The sequence below is a fragment of the Oryza glaberrima genome, chromosome 12 (assembly GCF_000147395.1).
Source record: "Oryza glaberrima chromosome 12, OglaRS2, whole genome shotgun sequence".
In the NCBI taxonomy this organism is placed as follows: domain Eukaryota; kingdom Viridiplantae; phylum Streptophyta; class Magnoliopsida; order Poales; family Poaceae; genus Oryza; species Oryza glaberrima.
In genome coordinates, this window is record NC_068337.1 from 22,648,726 (window position 1) to 22,671,393 (window position 22,668).

The window sequence follows — 22,668 nt, forward strand, 5'->3', positions numbered from 1 at the left end:
GTAAGAAATGTAACAAACAATTAGCTTGGTTTAATAGGTGAAATGCCACTCTCCTTTTCACCATGGTGAGTCAATCTTATCGGACTTACGAAGTCGCTCATCCTAAACCTAACCCTAAAAGAACATTGACCTAATCCAAACAAAACGTTACGTTACTACACGATCCATCAGCGATCCTCTCACCGCTCGTAGAAAATCTCTTAGATACACTCCATTTATACATATGCACACCACATTTACGTCTGCACCCTCCGAGATAGGAACATCATTTAATACCATATCTCTATATTTATACAACAATTAAAGCCCACTAATAAATATTAAAAAAACCCACCCTATATATACATCCGCCATCTTCATCGTCCTACCCCACCCTACCCTAAGCCTAAACCCGATCCGATTATTCAACTCAAACAAAAAAAAAAGACAGGAAAAAAAAAGTGTGTGAGAGAGAGAGGAGAAGCCAAAAATCCTCACACCCTCGACTCGACTAGGGCGCACGCACCACGCTGCTCGCTTCCCCTCCATCTCTTCCCATTCCCCTCCTATCTCCTCCTCCGCCCCGGCCACCGCCACCGCCTCCGCCGCCGCCGCCGCCGCCGCGTGACGCCGAGGAGGACGAGGAGGTGACGATCTCCCGCGCGGTGGGGTGGGCGGGCGAGCGAGAGGGAGGAGGTCTCTCCCCGATTGGAACGGGCGGAAGGGGGTTGGCGAGGTCAGATCCGGACGACGCGGGGAGAGGAGGTGCCCCGGCGGCGCGATTCGTCGGGGGGCTCCCGGCGAGGTGAGGCATTGCCCGACCGTGAGGTCCCGATCTGTCTCCTGCGCCGCGTAATCTATCATTTTCTCTCTCTCTCTCGGTGTGGCGTTCATTTCACGGGGAGGCGTTGGATTGGACGAGGGGCGATCCTTGCGTGGCGGGCGTTGTTTGATTGGATCGGGATGGTTGCTCGTTGCTTGCCCGCGCTGTAATTTCTATTAGTTGTTGCATATAGGGCCTAGGGTGAAAGAACAGAACAGAAATGGGTAACTTCGACGTAGATGATTTAATGCTGCTTAGGTTTTACTCTTCTCGCGGCCGAAAGTAGATCGTTGGGTTGGAATTAGAGGTGGTTTTATATGACAGTAGCGGCGCCCTAATGACTAGGGTGTTTCGGAATTATAATAGTTTCTATATGATATCAGAATTATAAGTTTTATATGGTATCAGAATTGTAGTTTTTTATATGATAGCACCTTAGGACACTATCGATCTCATGTCAGCTCTGTTCCTTTGTGCTCCACAATGTCTTACTTCGGGTTCCGTATACATTAGTCGCTTAGTTGCTTGATATGTGATGTATTAAGTTTTACTGGCAGACTAGTGAAGCATAGCACCTGCTCGCTGTTAGCTGTTGTGTCCCCGAGGGTTAGGTTTAGGTCTACCTCTGTTGATTTCTCATTTTGTGGTGTCAGCGCACGTTGAAGCTGAACTTTGATGGCTTTTGGTTCACTATTATAGAAGCAAAAAGGGTGAGGCGGATAGCTGAGCTGCATTTCCCTGAAGATTGATTCATGGCTGGTACTTTGATTGAGGACTATACAGGGGATGGTAGATCCTCGTCAACTGAAGAGTTGCCAAGCGATCAGCAAAGTCATTCTGGGGAATCTTTAGCAGAATGGAGATCGAGTGAGCAAGTTGAGAATGGAACACCATCAACTTCTCCAGCTTACTCGGACAGTGATGATGATGATTGTGGTTCGTTCTTTAATTCGCTTTCCTATTTCCTGTTTCTGCTTAATACATTACCTTTAAGATCTTTCCATACTAGTGGTTATTGCCCAGCCGGCCTAAATACCTAATGTATCATTGTGGAAGAACCATGAAAAATATTGTTCTTTTCAGTTATCTAGTATGTACAGCCATAGGAATCAAATATCTTCCCATGCTTCCGATTTTTTTTTTTTTTGTGTGTGTGTGTGTGGGGGGGGGGGGGGGGGGTTCCTCCGACCCGCCAACACTCCATCACATTCCATAATTGTAAATAGGGTTCTGCATTACGTCGCTTCTATATGCTACAACAAATGCATATTTATTAGCAAGGTGTTTCTATATTACCCTGTTCCAATAACCTCTCGATAATTTTACAGCAGTTTTTAAATAAAATTCAATGGCTATACAACATCTCATGACAGCTAGTTCAACTAGTAAGTCTAATAAAAGGCGGATGCTTAGGCACTTGATGGCACCCTCCCGCCTAGACCTCCTAGTCAAAATCCAGCTTTGGGAACTACGGTGTTGAGAAGTGATATAATTAATGCATTACCTGTTTGAGGATTCTACTGGATTAATGTTTGTGATAATTGAACCTTCTAATATTTACTGATTTCCTCATATTTGTGCTTCAGTCCTTGTTGTTTTCATTTTCTTTTATTAGGGCCAAGGCCTTCTGAGCTTTATGGAAAATTCACTTGGAGGATTGATAATTTTTCCCAAATTAACAAGAGAGAGCTGCGGAGTAATTCCTTTGATGTTGGCGGCTATAAATGGTATGTTCTCTTAGTACGGGTATTCATGTAGTAACTGATGTTGCTATTTTATCTGTCAGTTTCTTAAACTACAACATGTTTGTTGTGCTGCATTAGGCTCCTTACTTACCTGCTATATGAGACATGGCTGTTAGTTTTAATTTTGAATGATTTTGACAACAGAACCAATTATATGATGTATCTATCATGACAGATCAGAGTAGATAAACTATTTCCTTGCTCACTTTCTGCAAATACAAATGCTGAAGGGCGGATAACTTGCCAGTAACGAATTAGTGGTTGTAGTACTTAGGGTAGACCATTCACAATACTAAGCACAACCTTTGTACAAATAAGTTGTTGAAAAATGAGTGCATAAGATATCACATTTTCCTTGCGCCCTTTTAGAGGCACTCTCTAACTACCCACTAGCAACTTCATACCAGTTCATTAAGCCGTACTTGGTCCCTGACATGACCATTTGAGCTTGTAGTGCTATAGAGAAAAGATATTGTATTATAAAACGTGACAGATCACAAGAAATACAGATATTTTATACCTAAATATTTTGATACGTGTCATGTAATTTGTTTTTTTTGTCTTAAGCTATAGTTGTTTTCTATATAAAACTGCGCTATTTGTTCTATGGCATGGTTCAAGAAGGCGCTAGTCGGTGGCTGGGTGGAGCCTAGCGCCTATTTGGTGCCTAGGCCCTGCCTAGGCGGCTCCTAGGGGGCACCCAGGTCAGACCAACTAGCCAAACCTAAGAAATTAGCCAGCATATTACATAAAAACTAGACTATATCACACTAAAATAGCAATAAAACACCACCTAATGCCTAATTGCGGCATCTACCTGGCTCCTAGCGCCTAATGGGTGCCTAGGCGGCGCCTAGCGCCGACTTTTAGAACACTTTCTAGGGTCTGTAGTACATTGCATTTTTCTTTTATCTATTCTGTCTTCTGGACGCTATTTTACCTTATTATTTCATTTACATACGCAATTACACAGAATTAAGGGATGATATATTTATCTATTCTGTTTCTATTGGTTTCTGTTCAATAGGTGGTAACATTTTTTATTAATGGTTTTTTCCCTTCATTGGTACATGTTTACTAATTGATAGGCTGATGCACCACATTTTGAGATCGTACAGGCTTAACATTTACTTGTGCACCACAATTTTGAGATCTATTGGTTGATTTTTCAGGTACATCTTGATTTACCCACAAGGATGTGATGTTTGCAATCACTTGTCACTCTTTCTTTGTGTAGCCAACCATGATAAGCTGCTCCCAGGTAGATGCCTCCAGCAGTGATAAGCTTTTATTTTTTGACGGCAGAAACGTAATCCTTTGCACGGCTTGCTTATGTTTCAGGATGGAGTCACTTTGCACAGTTTACCATAGCTGTAATTAATAGAGACCCTAAGAAATCCAAGTATTCTGGTGAGTTTGGTACACTATTTGATTTCTTGTAATTTCACTTGAATTCTTAATGTGAAATTTAAAGAAATTAATATTTCAGATACACTGCACCGGTTTTGGAAGAAAGAGCATGATTGGGGATGGAAAAAATTTATGGAGCTAACCAAATTACATGAAGGCTTTGTTGTTGATGATGTTCTTACCATCAAAGCTCAAGTTCAAGTGATCAGGTATCTATTTACTTGAGTTTCTCTTTTATTTTCCATCAATTGGTACACTGAGAACTGCTCCCTTGTTCTTTATTTATCTATATATCTATTTATTTTGGAGATGAGATTATCTATTTTGCTTTGCATAACCATGTCTGCTTCTGCATTGTAATATTTGAGGGAGAAGGCAGACCGTCCATTTCGCTGCCTTGATGGCCAGTACAGAAGGGAACTAGTTCGGGTGTATCTCTCAAATGTGGAACAAATTTGTCGACGCTTTATTGATGAAAGGAGAAGCAAGCTTAGCAGGTTGATTGAAGATAAACTGAGGTGGTCTAGGTTAGATAACTATCTTCTGGGTTCATTTCTTTGCTATGGCCAAGAACATTTGAAATACGTCTTCTAAGATAAAATTGTCGACATGCCATGCTAATCTATCTATTATTAAAATGATGTTTTTTCATGTTGCAGTTTCAATGCATTCTGGCTAGGAATGGATCCAAGTGTGCAGAAATATATGACAAGGGAAAAGACTGACACTGTATTGAAAGTTCTAGTGAAACATTTTTTTATAGAGAAGGAAGTTACATCAACCTTAGTAATGGACTCACTATATAGCGGACTAAAGGCTCTTGAATACCAGACCAAGAATAAAAAGGGGGTGCCCAAGCTAGCAGAGACTGTCCAGATGGATATTCGAAGCACTCCTATGGTGCTTGTTGATCAGGACATGTTTGTCTTGGCCGATGATGTGATACTTTTGCTTGAAAGAGCTGCATTAGACACTCTTCCGCATCAACCTTTGCCTACAAAGGATGATAAAAGCTCACAGAACCGCACGAAGGTATGCATGATATCAGCAACCCTGTACAGCTAGTTTATTAGGATAATGTTCATCATAGAATATTTCTTATTATGGACAATCAATAGATATAAGACTGAAATTTATTTTTCATATCCAACTTAGAATTAATAGCAAATTCCTTCATGGTTCACGCTGGTCTCAATTATTTGCACTCATTAAATTATTAAGAATTCCTTCATCATACTGGTCTCAAAGATGTCTTAGTAGCTGTAGTCTTAAATGAGGTATGGACTAGAAAAAGAAAAGGTTCTCTTTACTACTTTTGGCTTGATGAGATTTTATTTTATGCTACTGTAATAAGTCAAGTAAATTGTGCCTTATGTGGTTGCAGGATGGCAGCTCAGGTGATGATTTCAACAAAGATTCAATTGAACGTGATGATAAACGACTTGTAGAGCTTGGCTGGAAGACACTGGAATTTTTTGCCTTGGCCCATATATTCAGGTAAGAGATTTGTTTAATGTGTCCATCCAGTATTAGTTTTTTTTTTTTGCTCCATAAACGTTCAATTACAGACAGTTTGTTAAGAAGTTGATTTCTAGCCCTTGATGGTACAGTTGACATGCTTTATTTCTGTTACTTGAGGCTTTAGTGCATAAATGCAAGATGCTATTTCCTAGTTGGCATTTGTGGCAAGACATGTCACTTCTGTTATCAGACTCTTTTTTAATCTATTCTTGATCTGAATTAGTTCTTCCTTCGGTTGTCTTGTATTCTCACCTTATAAGTCTTGTATCAGCCGAATAGAAGTGGCATACCAGGAGGCAGTGGCTTTGAAGCGCCAAGAGGAGCTCATTCGTGAAGAGGAAGCTGCTGGGCTTGCAGAAATTGAACTTAAGGCAAAACGTAGTGCTGCTGAGAAGGAAAAACGCATCAGAAAAAAGCAGGTTTGTTTCTCTTTCTTGTGCAATCTTGCTAATTCATGCTGCCTATCAATTTTTTTTTCTTGTGCTAAATTTGATGTAAACTACTTTCTGCCACGGTTTACCCTGGCCTTGTGTGGTCGTTATTTTGTGTGTGAAATGGGATTATCAAAGATTGTATTGTTGTAAACATTACAATAGTATTATTGGCTGCATATGACATAATGAGCACTATTGTCTTCCACTTTGCCTAGGCTAAACAGAAGAAAAACAGTCGGAAAAATAATAAAGGGAAAAATGAGAAGGTTGATATAAAGGAAATAGTAATAGAGAGCAGCAGCCCACCGGATGATAGGATCCTGGATGATCTCTCAAGTCAAGCAGAAGAAATAACATCAAATGCGGACAACCCTGAAGAAGTGTCTGATATCTCTGATAACAGAGATGATAGTTCTGAGTTGCTTCATAACGACCTTGAAGACAGTGAATCCAGCCCTGTTAATTGGGAAACAGATGCTTCAGAAACTCAAGCTACTGTGCCTGAAGGTGGTGAAATGCAAAATGAACATGCAGGAAAGAGGACTTCTTTCCTGGATGATAGCTCATCTACTTGTTCATCTGATTCAGTTCCTTCAGTTATCCTGAATACTGGAGGTGCCTGGACAAATGTCAAATCCTCATCAAATAGGTATACTTTGATTTTTAGCATCTTCCCACTTCTGTCAATTGGTATTTATGGCACTGTATTTTGTGACTCAGAGGAAACAACAGGAGGAATAACAAGGATCATGATGCACGAAGTGGGCTTGGACATGGTGGGTTGAATTCAGTGCCAAATGGTATTGCCGGATCTAGCAGTAGTACTTCTGTTAACTCAAAAGACCACCAACATGAGGTATGCCATCTATCTTAAATGTCTTACATAGTGACTTCTGTGCATTCATTGGGAAATGCGCCATAAAGCAGCTGCTATAGAAGAATGGTCTTTTCAATTGTACTTATTTCTCCATCAATGTATTAAGCATCGCAATTGATTGAGTAATAAACATATAAAATTACTATTTCAGGATGACAGAGTTGTATCACAGAAGAAGCAAAATGCACATCGGCAGACTGATGTCATGAGTCCGTCCAAGTTAAGAATGACAGAGTCTTCTGTCAGCCCTATTAAGAAGCAACACATCTTTTCGCAGCAGCCAAAATCTTCATTAGAAAGCGCCAATAACTTGAGTTCCCGTGCAAGTGAAGCTTCAGGTGCTGTGACTGCTAGTTCAGTAATGGGTGTCACTACCACTCCAACTGCTCAGTTAGTTTCAAATAAAGGACCTCTGACAATTCACGCAACCCATAATGAGAGGTCAGTTCCAGTTGCACGACATCCGCAGGTGCCTACGGCCTCCAAATCTGAAGCTCAGAAGCAGACTTCCCTGGTAAGCAGTGGTACAGCAACCCAGGCAATTACAGTATCGAGGCCCTTGAGTGCTCCACAAGTCCCTGCAGCAAAACAAACAGCACCTGTGGCTTCAGCAGTTCAAACTGTACCACTTCTTTCCCGTTCGATGAGTGCAGTTGGACGTCTAGGCAATGAACCCTCTGCTAGTGCTCCAAGCTACATTCCTCGTTCATACCGGAATGCCATGATGGAGAGAAGTTCTGTTGGTGCTAGCAGTTTCACTCATCAGACAAGCTCAGAGCAAAGAGTTGCACAGTCGCAATCGATGTTTTCATTGTCACCCTCCATTCTATCACCAGAGCACCTGGCTGGGAATGACAGATCATCGTTGCGACAAGGGTTGACGTTTGGAACTGTCAAGCCTGAGACACTCAACCAGTGGAGAGAAGAAAGCTCTCAGCAGGCAAGCAGCAGCAGCAGTAGCAGCAGCAATGATCATGGGGCAGTAAGCTCAAGCAATGGAGGTGAGTTTGAGAAGTTTTATTTGTTTGGAAAGCCACGGAGCAAGCAACTGTCAGAAATTTCTGCCAGATCTACTCCATTTCAACCACAAGGCCTGGTCAGTGATGAGTTTCCGCACCTAGACATAATCAATGACTTGCTAAATGACGAACAGTGTGAAAGGCGAACATTAAAGGTTCTTCAGCGGAGCCAACAGGCATTTGCTCGACAATACTCGATGCCCAATAATTCCAGCACACCTGATTATGGCATGTTTGCTCAATCTGATCCATACCTGTTTGATCAACCTGAGCAATACTATGACGAGGAAATCCCAAGGTTCTATAATTCTTTGAACGGTACTTCTCGGGGGCTAAGGGAGAGGAGTTATTCGCATTTTGATCTGCCTTCATACTCCAACGGCCAGTTTGATGATATGATGATGAACCAGTGGCCATACGGCCAAACAGACCTCTCCTTGCCAAATTTTGGGGCAGATATGAATGGTTACCCATATCAGTCAAGTGATTATCCGAATTCCGCAAATGGGTTAAGCAGGTACCCACCCTATCGACCTGCCAATGGGCATTGAGCACCTCTAATGATTAGTGATTGCAATTCACAATAATGTGTTGTAATCTCATGCTGTTTTCTTCTGAGCTGAGTGTAATTGTAATCCTTCCCTATAGTTTTATAAAGAACGGCTCCTCAGTTCCTTATTCAATAGCTATATTTCTTTGCTTTCTACATTGTTTTTTACCTGTGGTAAAGAATCTAAAATCAGTCGTATACATGCATACAATCTGGGTTAGCCTTTCTTCCTTTCTATCCATGTCCTGGAGTCGATGGCATATGGTGAACACCTCAATCGCAGGCAGACTAATTTGAGCCTTTCTTTTTCTTCCTATAGTTGCGGTTTAGTTTGTAATTCCAATCTGGATTTCATGGTCTGCAAAAGCATTTGTTCATTGCCAGATAAATTTGTTCACAGTAGAAAAGTTTAGCAAAATTTAAAATACTAAATTATTTTTTATTGAATCTGCATTCAATATATTTTAATAATATATTTGTTTTGTGTTGAAAATGATATTATATTTTTCTATAAGCTTGGTCGAATTTAAAATAAGTTTGACTTAAAAAAAGTTAAAACAACGTATAATATGAAACATAACATGAACAGAGAGAGTTTCTTTTCTAGTTAAACTTTGTTAAGTTTGATCAAGTATATAGAAAAATTTAGGAACATTTAAAATCCAAATTAGTTTCATTAAATATAACATAGCAAAAATTTTAATAATATGATTGTTTTGTGTTGAAAATACTAATATAGTTTTCTATAAATTTAGTCAAACTAGTTTGATTAGGAAAAAAGTCAAATGACTTATATAATATAAAATGGAAGAAGTATTTTAATACCTTTTATCCATCCATTAATATTATTTTCCTATAAATAAGGGACACTTTGTTTATTTTATCCCTACAACTAAAGTTGTCTTGGGATGGGATGCTAAGAGTGGATTTGTTTTAGGAGAGAGGAAGTAGCTACGAGCTTTCGTAGTTTTACCGAAATATCAGTAATGTATTTTTTTTCATTAAACCAAATGAAACTATTCATCCATTGACATTGCCAACATTTCTATAGGGTCAGTTTGGACAATGAAACAAACCAAAACATGCCTTCTTACTCATGTGCCCTCCAAATAGACGCGATTGGACTTTAATTGCCGTCAGGGATTTTAATTCCGAAAAAAACAAAACAAAATAAAAAGAGTTTATCACTTTTCCCAAAAACCAAAAAAAGGCAAGAACTGAAATGACCAAAATGCCCCCTTACCTCAACATACTTAACATTCTCAAATATGCTCCACCTATCTGTGGACACAAATATATCTTGTGTGACACCAGAGGGATTATAAATCTCAACTAAGCAATTTTTTTTAAAAAAGTTTCTTTTTCTTATAATAAAAAGGGTGACAACTGAAATGACCAGAATGCCCCTCCGTCCTACCCCACAATCTGTTCTGTTTCTTCTCTCCTTCCCTCACCTCTACTCTCCTTCTCTTCCTCCCCCATCTCTCTCCAAATCTCTCTCCGATCTGTAGCCGACCACCGCCGCCGCGGCCGCCGGCCTTCTCCCCGCCGCCGCCGCCGCCACCTCGCCCTCATCGCTGCGCGCCCCCATCCCCACCGCCCCAGCGAGCAACTCCGGAGGGGCGCGGCGCAGACGCCCCTCCCCTCTCCCCCGAGCATCCCATCCCATCCCCTCCCGACCGTGCCCTAGCCTTCTCCCCCCATCGCGCTTGCCCGCACGGGCGGCGAGCACGGCTAGGTTTTGGAGTGGGGGCGACGCCGACGCCGACGCCGACGTCGACGCGGCCCGCGGTCTAGTTCTTCCTTCCATCGGCGTCCATCCATCTCGTCTCGCATCGAATTGAAGGTATTCATCTTTTTCACCTCTCGTATTGGGGATTCATCCGGGCTTGGGAATTAGGTTGTATACTTCTACCCTTCCGTTTGATTCATCCGGGCTTGGGAATTGGGTTTTGCCCGGATTACTTTGATTTGGTAGTACTGATATAATTTTTTTTTTAATTTTCAAGAGGGATTTGGGGGTTCAGCTGAACCCCCTCCATGCCGCGCGACGCTAGGTCAGTCACTGGTTGCCAGGAGATACTCGGAGCAGCCGTGAATTGCTGATGGCCAACCACGACTTGGTTCTCGGCCATGGCGAGGACCCCGAGCTGGCGCTGGGGCAGAATCACCATGACTTTGGGCAGGACCACGGGCTAGGGCTCGGCCACAGCCACGAGCTCGGCCTCGGCCACGCGCACGAACATGATCTCGTCCTCGGGCAGTCGCACGAGCACGAGCACGACCATGACCTGGGTCTCGGGAACCACCACGACAGCCAGCTGGTCCTCGCGCATGATCACCACGGCCACACCAGTGAGCTCGCGTTGGGGCATGGCCATGATGAGGACCCGCATTCCTTGGATGGTCAGGACCATGATGGGCTTGCCATGACGGAGAATCACGTGCTGACGCTCACAGATGCGCATCAGCTTGACGTCGACCAGAATATGGATCAGCTTTCTCTTGAGCAAGCCCACGAGCTCGCTCTTCAGCCAGCCCATGACTTCTCGCACGGCCCTCTTGCGGTTGCCCCTGTTGTTCAGTCGCGGAAGATGGTCGTCAGCTCCGAGTTTCAGCTTGTGGTGGGGCAGGAATTCCCTGATGTCATGAGCTGCCGCAGGGCCATCCGCAACACCGCCATCGCCTGCCACTTTGAGATACAGACGGTGAAGTCTGACAAGACGCGCTTCACTGCGAAGTGCTCTGCTGACGGCTGCCCGTGGCGCATCCATGCTGCAAAGCTCCCTGGCGTGCCCACTTTCTCCATCCGAACTATCCATGACAACCATAGTTGTGTGGGAATAAACCATCTAGGCCACCAGCAGGCATCTGTTCAATGGGTTGCAAATACTGTTGAGGAGAGGCTACGTGAGAACCCACACTGCAAGCCCAAGGAAATTTTGGAAGAAATCCACAAGTCACACGGGATCACATTATCCTATAAGCAAGCATGGAGAGGGAAGGAGCGGATCATGGCAGCAGTTCGGGGGTCCTTCGAAGAAGGGTATCGGCTCCTGCCTGAGTACTGTAGGCAAGTGGAAAGAACAAATCCAGGAAGCATAGCTCGTGTCTATGGCAATCCAGATGACAACTGCTTTCGGCGACTCTTCATATCATTCCATGCATCAATATATGGTTTTGTGAATGCATGCCGTCCGCTCATTGGGCTTGACAGAACCATTCTCAAAAACAAGTATCTCGGCACCTTGTTTCTTGCCACAGGTTTCGATGGTGATGGTGCCCTGTTTCCTCTTGCATTTGGTGTGGTTGATGAGGAATCTGATGAGAATTGGATATGGTTTCTGTCTGAGCTGCATGAATTGCTGGAGAAGAACACAGAGAATATGCCAAGGCTCACTATATTGTCTGATAGACGCAAGGGAATAATTGATGGAGTTGACTTCAACTTCCCAACTGCATTCCATGGGCACTGTATGCGCAGTCTCAGTGAAACTTTCCGAAAGGAGTTCAATAACTCAGTGCTTGTCAACCTTCTCTGGGAGGCTGCCAATGCACTGACTGTGATAGAATTTGAAACCAAGTTGCTAGAGATAGAAGACACGTCCCCAGAAGCTGTTTGTTGGATAAGACGCCTACCTCCTCGGCTTTGGGCCACAGCTTACTTTGAGGGGACACGATATGGTCACCTGACAGCAAATATCACAGAATCACTGAATTCTTGGATACTGGATGCCTCTGGGCTTCCTATAATTCAGATGATGGAGTGTATCCGACGCCAGCTAATGACATGGTTCAACGAACGGCGTGAAGCAAGTATGCAGTGGACAACTATCCTTGTGCCTGCAGCGGAGCGACGGGTGCAAGAAGCAATTGAGCGTGCACGGGGCTACCAAGTTGCCCGAGCCAATGAGGCTGAATTTGAGGTCATCTCGCCTCACGAGGGAACTAACATTGTGGACATCCGCAACAGGTGTTGTTTGTGCCGTGGGTGGCAGCTCTATGGTGTGCCTTGTGCTCATGGTGTGGCAGCGCTGCTTTCCTGCAGACAGAATGTCCACCGTTATACAGAGAGCTGCTTCACCGTTGCGACATACCGCAAGACATACTCACAGACGATCCATCCTATCCCGGACAAAACCCTTTGGAACGAGACGTCTGATCAAGGCCAAGAAGAAGAGAACAAGGTGGATGTGATCATCAACCCGCCAAAATCCTTGAGGCCTCCCGGGAGGCCTAGGAAGAAGAGAATCCGTGCAGAGGACCGTGGGCGAATCAAGAGGGTTGTACACTGCAGCCGCTGCAACCAAACAGGCCATTTCAGAACTACATGTGCTGCTCCCATATGAAGAAGCCAATGTCGGAGTTCTGAAGTAGCTGCAGTTTTCCTGTGAAAAGTTAGAAGTTAGAGTCTACTCCACCATTCAAACTTCCTCTTTGCAGATGGGCACCTTTGGTTATACTAGATACTGCTTTTGGTTTAGGTGTAATTTAATAATGTTGTGACAATACTATGTGTTCAAATCATATGCCATGGTGGACCTGCATGTCGGCCTCAGCTCATTGGATCAGACCAAATCATATGAGCTGGTGTTGAGTGAAAAGTAATTAGCTTAACCTGCTGCAAAGTGAAATTATTTTGTTAAACCTAGTGCAAAGTGCATGCAATTTTATTGAAATATGATGTGCTCAAACATGATGAGTACCGCACCAAATATGTGATACTCTTGATGTTACATCGCAAGTATGACTCATCGATTAACCTGTTGTTTATGTAATACCTGTTCTCTCTGTACCTTTGTGCACTTTCCTCTTTCCTGTAGCTGTGGATTGCTGTAATTGTCTTGCTCTTTCCTGTAACTGTGATTGCTGTGTACTGCTGATCTGTCTATCTGTCTTCCTTTTTCATGTAGCTGTGATTGCTGTGATGCTGCATTTTGCCTTGCTCTTGCCTGTAGCTGTGGTTCCTGTGCGATGCTGCATTTGCATTGCTTCATGTAATTGTGATTGCAGCATAATGCTGTATTGGCATTGGCTATTTTGTTCATGAAGTAACACTCTTATTCGAAGAAATAATTTCACAAGGATTTTCCTGGGAACAGTACAACTCTTTCAAGAATATTATATATATATATATATATATATATATATAGCCTTCCAAACATCCAGATGTACTTCCAAACACCAGGTAGATGAAACATTCGAAGAGCTTCAAAAATTTCTACATATACATGGTTGATATACATTTTTGCGGTTTACAACATACACGTTCTGTGCAACAAAAGAATCAGCTCATCATTTACATGCTACAGAAATTACCAGTACAGAACTAACAAAAGAAAAATCATGTGCTCGGTGTTAGCTGAGCTTCAGCTACATGCGGTTTCTGACTCTCTAAACCTGGGAACTGACCAATATCATGACCTTCAACCTGGCTCAAGTTCTCATGCAAACCAATTGCAAACTCCTCTGGTTGTTCAACACTGCTTGCAAAGTAGTCAGCGATCTGCATTGTAAAATTAGGAACAAGAAATCACCATTTAAACGAAAGAATTCATATATAGAATCGAGTTCATAATTAATTTGTTCACTGCTAGATTCGAGATGTGCTATAGATTGCAGAAACAAAGAGCATATGAAGGCAATATATTTACATGGTTTGCAAGAGACATTCCGCTTAACACAGCCGCTTCTATGCTTGAACCTGTTAGCCAGTCACCACAGATGCCTGCTCTCCCTTGGGGATCAAATATGCATGGGACTCCTGGAGTGTTCATTGGTAGAGCTGCACCCCTGTGTTTCAGGCATTTGAATTCATAATATGATTGTGTTTACACATGATGAAATGGTAAACAGATACAAGAGGCTCAAGGCATGCGTTGTTGTACCACAATTGTACTCTCGTGTAAAATGGTTGCTGAAGAGATCCTCTTGATAGCCCTAAAGCAAGCTCTACACCTCTAAGCATGTCTTCCTTCACCTTTTCCGCCGTGATCTTTGGAATGTTTTCCTGTCATCAGTGATAAAACACATTCTAAAGTATTCAACAGTACAAAAAAAGGGGGCAAAAAGGCCTTGAAAACTCTATCTTGACATGTATTCTTTTAATTAATGTAACAATGCGTAGTTCCATGCAACTGATGATATAACAAAAGCGAAATCCAAAATAACTTTCAGCAAATAATCCACCTGCGGAACTTTGTTTCTTTTTCCATAAGCAGCAGTGCTGAAAAATGTCCAGCACTCGGGTCTGCCAGTCTGCAAGGGGAAAAGTTTCTGAGTATTGTTGGCCATCCAAGAGAGAGAATCAACATCTTTCACAAATGCTCCTTCAAATGTTCCATAAGAATCAGTTTGTGGAATTGGTAGAGGATCTTGAAATGCCGCGAGGAGCGCCCAGACAGAACTTAGCTGTAATCTCTGAGCATAGAGGGTATAAAACTCAGTAAGAACGAACTTGTAAGAAGCGGATATATGCCTCATGAGTTCAAAGTTTGTTCCGGCAGTAAACCTTCATTTGTCTTGTCAGCAGTGGTAGACCTGATGTAGAGAGCAGACGATTGGCACATTTCCCTGATTAGCGAGTAGAAAAGTGACCGGAAATATGATTTAGTCCGAAAGAAAAGTTAGATATATGATATGCTTCTTGCTAAAAAAAGTTAAAAAATACAAGACAATGACATATGCAGCGAAAAAAATGCATATGGTCAGGGGCGAATCCACGTTAGTCCAACACGATGCACAGGACAGGTTGAATTTTTCGTTTTCATTTGTGATAGCCGATGTACATGCATTGGGACACCACCTAGCCGGACACCCAGAGCCCAAGCTAGTCAGCCTGCAAGCAACAAAATAACAACTTTGTATGTCTTTTTAGTTTTTACGGGATATTGTAGTTGGATACTTATATTTTGCTATAAACATTGTAAGTAACATTGATAATCGTTAAATACAACGCTGCTTTTTTTATTATTATTTTGAGCATTGTATAGATTTGGTTGTGATATATTATGTAGTGTGCTATGTATGGGACACCGGGTAATTGTTTGTTCTGGATTTGCCCCTCCACAATAATCACTTTCTTGTGCAATCTATGATATCTTTATGGCAGTTGCAGTAAACTGATACTATTACTTTCTTCATCTTTCCTAGACTTTACCAGCCCAACTAGAGAGGCCGCAAAAATGAAGCTCTAATTTAAACCACAGTCCATGGAGAGAAGAGCTTGAAAGAGAAGCACCACTGGGAAAAAACTTGCACTGACCATTATGTGCTATCACAATTGCATCATATTGACCATGTGGCTTCTCATTCTCAAACAAGCGCCACAGGCCATTGAACGGCTCAAGCTTGCTTATCCAACACGGCCGGACAACTTCAATTAGGTCACTCTGCAAAGGTTGAAATACTACTCAGCAATGGAATGAGCAGACCAGAAAATGACATCAATAAAAGAAAGTTCGGCATCTGAATGATTCGGTCACACTTCATACTACACACTTACATAGTTCGAACTCCAACAACCAAAATCACATTTTATCAGATTAATATGGGAAAATTTTGGGAAATACCATCGCAAAGATATGTGAGTTGTAAAATAGTACCATCGTACGTGAGAATGACATGACACGCGGAGCATGTCAATGACACATACGATGGTATTTTTCAGCTCCGCGACTTTTGCGATGGTATCAAGCAAATTGGCCCGAGCAATATTCAGTTCTAGCATCTAACAGTGGGATAGTATGATCCTGCAACAGTTTGGTACTTTGGTGATCTATGTTCCAAGAAAGATTTGCAATGTGATGTCAGAATTGGGTATACCTCAGGCAGAATCGCATCTGCAAGCGGCCGCATCCCGTCGACGCCGATGTACCGCGGCGGCGAGGAGGAAGGCATAGGCCTGAAATGGCCGCCGGCGTCGAGCTCACCGATCAAGCCTCCCCACTCGCGGACCAAGCCCTTGTCCATCCACTCGTCGACCACCCTCTTGAACCTCTCGTCGCTCGCGGTGAAGAACTGCGCCGCGTGGTCGAACACCAGCTGCTGCTGCTGCTGCTGGTCGCCGGCGGCGGCGATAGCTCTCGTCGCCATCCTCCCTCCTAGCCCGTGCATCCCCTGCAGTAGCAGCGGCGAGAAAGGTGAGTACGGGATGCGGAGAAGGTAGGTGAGTGAGTGAGGTGTGGGGGTTGAGGTGGACCGTGTCGAAGACGACGGCGCGGACGCCGCGGGCGGCGAGGGAGGCGGCGCAGGCGAGGCCGGATGCGCCGCCGCCTACGACGGCGACGGATGGGTCGGGGGGAACAGGCGTGGAGAACACCACCTGCTCCTGGTGGAAGCTCTTCTTGATGGCGGACGGCCGCGAGAACCCGGGCTTGCCGCGCCGCCGCCGCGGGGCCGGGGGCGGCCTCGCCGTGCGCGCGCCGCCGCTGCTACCTCCTCCTCCTCCTCCGGAAGAGGAGGATGCGGACGCGGCGAAGCGGGACGCCGCCAGCACGGCGGTAGAGCGTGGGCAGCGTGGCGCCGGGAGGAGGAGAGGCGGCGGCGTCGGCGGCATCGCGGTAGGTGTTCGACGAAATGCGGGGGGAATGGAGCCTGGAGCGGGTAACCCGACCGTTATCTGTTTACGGGTTGGATTTCTTTTATATTTTTATATTCCTATTTTAACTGTTATTTTTCTCTGAGAGCACCCGCAATGGTAAAGTAAAATGATATCTATAAAATATGTACATCTCAGCAATAGACTAGATTAATAGTATACCACCTCAATAGTATATCTACACATGGGTATCTATAGCTCTCTAATCCATTGCCTCGTTTTTCTCTATAGACTATCTCCAGGTTAGTAGATAGCTTTGCTCTCTCTCTTCATTTAATCTCTTCCAAGTAGGAAAATATGCTGACATGGATCTCTTGTAGAGAGCCTATAAATAACCATTGTAGGTGCCCTAATACGATAGAGAAAAACATTACTACTCTCTCACTTCCATTGTCAGTGCAGTTGTGGGTTTCCGTGTCCAACATTTAACCATTCATCTTATTTAAAAAATTTATAAAAAAATAAATAAAATAAGTTACACATAAAGTACTATTCATTTTTATCATCTAATAGCAATAAAAAATACTAATTATAAGATTGACAGTCAAACATTGGACACAGAAACTCACAGCTGTACTTAAAATGAGACGAAAAGAGTATTTATAAAAAAGTAATTTTAAAAGAAGACTTGGATTCAGAATGTGGCAGGAAATGCGAATTTATCACTGGGCTTATTTGAGACAAACAGATCCAAAAAAATTGAGGGTAGGGCTTATTTGGTTTAGTGCCCTACCAAAATATTGGTAGTGCCAAAACTTAGGCATATTTTGGAACTACTAATATTTTGGTAGGGTAGCATTTTAAATGAGTGGGTTTGAATTGGTACCAATTGAAAGCCAAATCTCATGTTATGGTAAGTTCTAGAATTATGCCAAATTAACCATGGGCACTACCATTCAATTGGCTCCAAACCAAACAATTATATTCACTATGTAAACTACCAAAAAATTGGTAGGGTAATATTTTGGCATCAATACAAAATGGCCCGTAGTTTCGAAGAACAGTTCGGTTTCTGGTAAATTTTGCCATCGACTATTATTATTTCCTTCAAAAAGAAAAATTCAAGCAAGAACACAGGATACATTCAGATTCATGATGATGCCATCAGAAATTTATTTATTTATTCCCTCGCTGAAAACATACGGACTAGTTTTCTGCTGCCCATCCAAATGTTATCAATCTATTATTCCTGAAGAATCACCATGGCTTCCAAATGTTATTAATTTATTATTCCTGAAGAATCACCATGGCTTTGTTTTGCCACGCGAGGAATTGCTGTACATCGTGTTTCCATTGCAGGAACACGAAGGTGTTGGGTGATCTGAACTCATTGATTCCTTCCTTCCTCCATGTCTAAGCTCACTGCAGGGATAATCTGGCCATTGCCAAGGCAAGCACCTTCACACCGTTCGCCATGTCCTCTGGTGACGCATATTCTTCGGGCTTGTGGCTGTAACCTGCAACCAGAAGGATAACTTTTTCAGTGGCAATTCATTTTATAGGAGGTTATTAGTTTGAACTTTATATTCATTCACCAGGATATGCGTTGTAAATTTATTTTAGTTTGTTACATTGTTTATTTTTGAAACGCATTTTTTTTTCAATTGGTGGTGGAAATTAGAATATCTTGAAACATTCTAGCATCTCAAGTAATTGATCTTTAGTAGGACAAGAAGTGATGACGTGGTGTACAGACCTTTGTAACATGGAATGAAGATCATACCCATTGGTGATATTCTGCAGAACAAAGAGGCAGTTGTACGTGTTAGTTGGTAAACATGTTACCCCACAAAAAGAATATAATTAGACACAAAGCAAATAACATGTTTCAGAGATTGCCAGCCAGGGTATTTGGTTTGTAGGTGGAAAACCCTGTTGGGGCCTATAGTACTTGACCTGGCCATGAAGAGTGAATCATGATAAGCTCTGCTAATCATCAGCTTATATTCGAGGTTCAACTGTTTTGCAGCAAATTCCATTGCGCTGATGACTGATTTGTCAGATAGAGCAGGTGGATCCTGATTTATGATCTTGAACTCTGATAATAGCACGCCACGGTTCTTTGATATCTCAATTGCGGATTGGTGAACCTTCTCAATGACATTATTCCTCCTCTTCTCATCAATGTCTCTCACATCTGTACAAAAGATAATGAGAAGTTCTTAGCCGGCAGTCAGAACACGATAATTCTTTTTATCTGAAAACAGTCTCCTACCAATTTCCACATGCGATTTACTTGGGATGCTATTGATTGCTCCTGGATGTAGCTGCAGAATACCTGAAGAAGAATAATTCATTATGGAAAAACATTATCGCTGCAAATATATCTTTGACCATTTTCTTGAAATTCTGCTTGACCACCTACTAGCTTCATAAATATATTTCATGATTAAAACTTAACTACTCCCTCTGTTTCAGGTTATAAGACGTTTTGACTTTAGTCAAAGTCAAACTGTTTTAAGTTTGACCAACTTTGTAAAAAAAGTAGTAACATTTTCAACCCAAGACAAATTTATTATGAAAATATATTCAATTATTGATTTGATGAAACTAATTTAGTATTATAAATATTACTATATTTGTCTATAAACTTAGTCAAACTTGAAACAGTTTAACTTTGACCAATGTCAAAACATCTTATAACCTGAAACGGAGGTAGTAACATATTCTAGTTGAGCATCTAGGCTACGATGATGCAAAACATTAGAAAATCTTTCTTATTGTTTCATAATTCTAAATAAATACTAAAATGATTTCCTATTTTGGAGTTGTTAACTATCATGGCTAAGTACAACAACATTCTGTATTGGTGCATTTCATCAGATATTCAGACACTTTTTATAGTATAAGCAGAAGATATCCAAGAATGGAGGATGTAGAACAGAATTGATCTAAATTTGAAAAGCAGGTCAAGTTTGATATTCACTTGGTTGCTATACAAATTGGTAAAGGCACATGTATGTCCTAATTTACTATGGAGTATTAAAACATCACAGTCATGAAAGAATGATATATTCAACAGAAAATAAAATCAATTTCATCAAGCATACCAACTGTCCCAACAGTATCAATTGATCCTGATTCCAAAACGTGTTTCTCAACTGCTAATGCCAACTCAGCTGCCGCCAGTCCAGCATCATTTCTGTAAAAAGTTTCTTTACCCATGTAAATATGTGGTGGGGACCTTTCAAAATAATGTAAACCACATGGATGAAGAATGAATGGAAATGCTAACCTTGCAGGCATGAGCACTGCTCCAGCATGGCCCCCATTCCCTTCAAACTCCACCTTAATACTTGCAGGAGCAGCAATAGCAGTGACAACGCCAATTTTGATACCTGTTGTAAGAACACACATGAGTACAAGAAGAACAATTTTCCATAAACTTATTAATTAACTCACAATCCAACCTTCTTTTTCCAAAATGGGGCCCTGTTCAATGTGCAATTCTACAAAAGCAAAATAGTCGTCTTTCTTCAAAAACACATTATGTAGCTCCTCAGGATGCATCTTGTAGCCAGCAGAGTCTGCAGCATCAAAAAATGACACATTCTGATTGTCAACTGTTTCTTTGAGGGATCGAGCCAGTTCTTCACTCCCTGCCATTAGGCGGCTGCACATTTTCCAGAAGTGAAAAGATAAGAACCAACAAAACATAATTGTGGCACAATTAGTCCAAGCTAAGCTTCAAGTTAGTGCGAGTGAGGCTCAACCTTCCCAAGCAGCTAATTCCAAATCTTGTAGGCTCCTCCGATGTAAACATAATAACCTCCAAAGATCTTTTTGGCTGGAAACCAGACCTGTATGATACAAACAAGAGTTTGTTTCATCACAAAAGAGCAACCAACCTAGCATATCAAAGCTTCAGCTGTTTCCTCAAATGTGTGGCAATACAGTTAAAACATGCTTGTTGCAAGATGGAAAATCTAACTATGCTTAATACTTATATGGCCTGGAATTGTGACATCAAAAGGTGGAGAATTAGTCGTCTTCTTAAAATCAGTATACATATTCAAGCTGTATAGTGAAACTGTGAATGTATAATCCCCATGTGAGTGTTGCATACTTGGGTACACTGTATGATGCACTGAGTCAAACTAAGTTCCATTGGTAGTTCATTATGATATTTGATGAAAGAGAATGCATATAACATGGGCAACACAAGCAAAACTAAATTCTTTGAGAAATGGTAAGATACTTTTAGGTAGTATTTACACCTTTTCAGCATACTAATTGCCTCAAGAGCACCCAGGACACCAACCACCCCATCATATTTGCCTGAGAATGGGATTGCGTCAACATGAGAACCAGTTGCAACCGCTCCTAGTCCTGCCTCAGAACCCTCCCTGCAGAAGTATGCAATGTTACAGTGATCAGAAAAATTCCACTACAATCTGTTCCTTTTATACATAGCCATAGAAACACCAAAATATAATGAGAGAGATGCTTCAGATATGCTGTTCCTTCCAATATGCCATCCCATTTGCTAGAATTGCTTTGCCATAGATAACTACTTGTAAAACCAGATACATCAAATAAACATGGTTCCAGAACCATCCAATACCAACTCACCAGCGCCCAAAAATGTTGCCAACAGCGTCTTCACGAATGGACAGGCCAAGCTGATTCATTATTCCCTTTATATACCTATAAACATTTAAGTACAAATTCAGCAACCATCATAGAACAGAGATGCATATTATCATTGACAAATAGCAGAGAAACAAATGTGCCATCTGAAATGTTATCATCGAATCAGAAACAACATCAAATTGCTATCGGGAAGCAGTTTGACCTATTAATTCAATGTTCATGAGATCAACTCCTATCGGGCTGGGCGTCAAATTAAGCACGTTTTGGTTCAAAGTAAGCTTGGTTCATCCCATCGGAGTCTTATCAAGGTGAAAAATAAACTAAGCCATTTCTGCAACTAGTTGCTGACCAAGCACAGAAGCACTGTAAAATCACCTCCTCCCACGAATCATGAGAGTAGAACAAAAAAAAAAGAAAGAAAATCGCACTGGGCGTGAGAACGGGAAAACCTTCGAGCTTGCACGTCCTTGTCGCTGTACAGAACGCGGGTCACCGACGGCACCGGCGAGTCGGAGAACGAAGCCAGCTCATCAATCTGCGACGAGGATCATCACACACACAAACGAGAAACCATTTCGTCACTCAGAATCGCGCCACGGGTTTTGCCTGCCGCAGGCGGTGGAATCGCGTGCGTACGTACGTACCTGGCGCTGGAGCCCGTCGGAGTCGACGTAGAACGGGGAGGAGCCGCCGCTGCCGCCACCGGCATCGCCGCGGTAGTCGGACGCGGGGAATCCGGCGAACTCCTCCATCGTCCGCCGCGCCGCCGCCGCGTCGTCGTCGTGCCCCACCACCGCGCCAGCAGCTCCGCCGAGCAGGACGAGGAGGACGGCGGCGCCCGCGAGGGCAGCGAGGAAGCGCGCGGCGGCGCTCGTCGCCATGGCTGGGTGGAGGCGAAGGCGAGGAGGTTGGAGACGACGCGACGGCAGTGGCGGCTGACGAGGAAGACGACGACACGAGTCACGGGAGTGTGGTGTTTCTTCGGTGGGGCCCGCGGCCGCGCACGGTGGGGAGTGAGGCCCACCTGGCAGAGGTGGGCCGGTATATGGATGGGCCGGGCCCAGGAGTGGGCGAACGTGAGGCCCATGGGCTGGTGGGAGTAGCCAGGTTAAATCAAA

General features: G+C 42.9%; 4 protein-coding genes across 7 annotated transcripts; 2 read left to right on the top strand and 2 right to left on the bottom strand.

The window, feature by feature from the left end:
• The first annotated feature begins 419 nt into the window (after positions 1-419).
• LOC127757115 (TNF receptor-associated factor homolog 1a-like) lies at positions 420-8,584 on the top strand. 4 transcript variants are annotated; one of them, XM_052282549.1, is made up of 13 exons: positions 420-831; positions 1,502-1,738; positions 2,418-2,529; positions 3,720-3,808; positions 3,889-3,957; positions 4,037-4,166; positions 4,326-4,484; positions 4,617-4,989; positions 5,342-5,454; positions 5,750-5,897; positions 6,128-6,561; positions 6,633-6,768; positions 6,941-8,584. In XM_052282549.1, the coding sequence occupies exons 2-13, from the start codon at positions 1,555-1,557 to the stop codon at positions 8,357-8,359; spliced, it is 3,366 nt and encodes a 1,121-aa protein (XP_052138509.1). In that variant the 5' UTR covers positions 420-831; positions 1,502-1,554; the 3' UTR covers positions 8,360-8,584. The 4 variants fall into 4 exon arrangements, with proteins under 4 accessions (XP_052138509.1, XP_052138508.1, XP_052138507.1 ...); XM_052282548.1 differs by having other exon boundaries at positions 420-807; XM_052282547.1 differs by having other exon boundaries at positions 421-784.
• A 1,224-nt stretch (positions 8,585-9,808) lies between these two features.
• Positions 9,809-13,037, top strand: LOC127757517 (uncharacterized). The gene is made up of 2 exons (XM_052283042.1): positions 9,809-10,204; positions 10,368-13,037. The coding sequence occupies exon 2, from the start codon at positions 10,464-10,466 to the stop codon at positions 12,705-12,707; it is 2,244 nt and encodes a 747-aa protein (XP_052139002.1). The 5' UTR covers positions 9,809-10,204; positions 10,368-10,463; the 3' UTR covers positions 12,708-13,037.
• A 482-nt stretch (positions 13,038-13,519) lies between these two features.
• Positions 13,520-16,960, bottom strand: LOC127756729 (uncharacterized). Its single transcript, XM_052282108.1, has 8 exons — positions 16,559-16,960; positions 16,183-16,476; positions 15,623-15,749; positions 14,870-14,931; positions 14,548-14,778; positions 14,247-14,368; positions 14,013-14,151; positions 13,520-13,864 (listed from the first exon to the last, which is right to left on the bottom strand). Exons 1-8 carry the CDS (start codon positions 16,913-16,915, stop codon positions 13,703-13,705), a joined length of 1,494 nt encoding a protein of 497 aa, XP_052138068.1. The 5' UTR covers positions 16,916-16,960; the 3' UTR covers positions 13,520-13,702.
• Positions 16,961-17,857: 897 nt separating this feature from the next.
• On the bottom strand, positions 17,858-22,491 carry LOC127757613 (ureidoglycolate hydrolase). The gene is made up of 12 exons (XM_052283163.1): positions 22,195-22,491; positions 22,000-22,085; positions 21,530-21,604; positions 21,175-21,303; positions 20,671-20,757; positions 20,368-20,570; positions 20,193-20,295; positions 20,008-20,099; positions 19,173-19,235; positions 18,854-19,094; positions 18,654-18,694; positions 17,858-18,414 (listed from the first exon to the last, which is right to left on the bottom strand). The coding sequence occupies exons 1-12, from the start codon at positions 22,429-22,431 to the stop codon at positions 18,317-18,319; spliced, it is 1,455 nt and encodes a 484-aa protein (XP_052139123.1). The 5' UTR covers positions 22,432-22,491; the 3' UTR covers positions 17,858-18,316.
• Between the last annotated feature and the right edge of the window lie 177 nt (positions 22,492-22,668).